General features: G+C 59.7%; 1 protein-coding gene across 1 annotated transcript in view; it reads left to right on the forward strand.

Moving 5' to 3' along the window:
• LOC113201877 (ankyrin repeat and death domain-containing protein 1A-like) overlaps nt 1-1338 on the forward strand; it is a 60454-nt gene that overhangs the window by 44811 nt on the left and 14305 nt on the right. The window contains exon 3 of the mRNA XM_052267079.1: nt 305-423. Coding sequence (XP_052123039.1) covers nt 305-423 — 119 coding nt within the window. The remainder of the gene's footprint in view (nt 1-304; nt 424-1338) is intronic.

Raw genomic sequence — 1338 nt, forward strand, 5'->3', positions numbered from 1 at the left:
GGCCGGCGCTGCTGTTAATCGCACAATAAGCGAGTCGGATAATCAGCGTGCGATTATTCCATAAACCGAACGCGCAGCTCCGTCGGCGTAAATCCCTGGCGCGTTATCGCGACGGGCGAACTTTACCGCGGGTCCCCCGGGCCGGGCTAGCGCAGCTGCGCCCCCCGGACAACGGATATTTATTGCTCTATTCGCCGCGCGGCAGCCCGAAATATTACATAATAATGTCGCTGTTGTGTACTAGTTGTGTGTGTGTGTGTGTGTGTGTGTTCATAAATGTGTGTTGTTGTTGCGTGCCCCGCAGCTGTTTCCGCGACCGTCCTCAAGAACGACCTGCTGCTCCACGAGGCCGTGATCAAGAACGACCCCGAGGCGGTGCGCAAGATCCTCAAGGAGCCCGTCGACGTCAACTGCAGGAACAATGTGAGTAGTCGGAGCAGTGGGGGTGCTCCTAGAAGGAGGTGCTGCCTCGGTAAACGCATTTAAACTTGGCGCAGCCGCCATGCCGTTCTCCTGCCACGCCCGTCCGCTCGGACGGATTGGACGGGAACGGCGAGCCGTGGGCGGCGGAGGCGGGGGCGCCCGGCGGCGCAGAGCGGCGCTCCAGATGGGGGATATATCTGTAGAGCCGTTGGGAGATTTAGGGCCTCGCGTTCTCCGAGAAGCAGTGGATCCACTCGCGGCAGGTGAAGTAGTGGAGGAGGAAGACCAGGAGCAGACTCCGCTCTGTGCGCCGCCCGCCCGCTCGCTGCTCCACTCGACGAGCGGGGAGCTGGAGCCACGGCGCACTCCTGTTGTACCCTCGGGAGGGGGACATCAGGAAGTCTCGCTGCCCGTGTCTCAGAATCACTCTGACGCAATCCTTGTTCCAGGATCTCATACTCTCCCTCTTTCCTCGCCTCCCCCCCCCCTCTCTCTGTCTCTCTCTCTGTCTCTCTCTCTGTCTCTCTCTCTGTCTCTCTCTCTGTCTCTCTCTCTGTCTCTCTCTCTCTGTCCCTCTCTCTCTTTTTCTCTCCGTCTCGTGCGCGCACTTCCGACTTCCGGCCTATATTCACAGACCTGTGCTCGCCACCCCACGTTCCGTGGTTTATGGCCGCCGCTCCAGCACTTTAGTGAATGCAGAGAGAGAGAGCGAGAGAAAGAGAGAGAGAGAGAGAGAGAGAGAGAGAAAGGGAGAGGGAAAGAGATAGAAACAAAAGCCTGTTAATAAATGGGGCACGGCGCGGCGCGTCTCCCAATGAAATCCATAAATAATTACGGCCGGACAGCTGTGAGGTGTGGTGGGGCGGGGCAGGGCCGGGCAGGGCAGAGCAGGGTGGAGCAGGGTGGAGCAGGGCG

The sequence above is a fragment of the Frankliniella occidentalis genome, unplaced genomic scaffold, assembly GCF_000697945.3.
Source record: "Frankliniella occidentalis isolate FOCC.00 unplaced genomic scaffold, Focc_3.1 Scaffold46, whole genome shotgun sequence".
Classification (NCBI taxonomy): domain Eukaryota; kingdom Metazoa; phylum Arthropoda; class Insecta; order Thysanoptera; family Thripidae; genus Frankliniella; species Frankliniella occidentalis.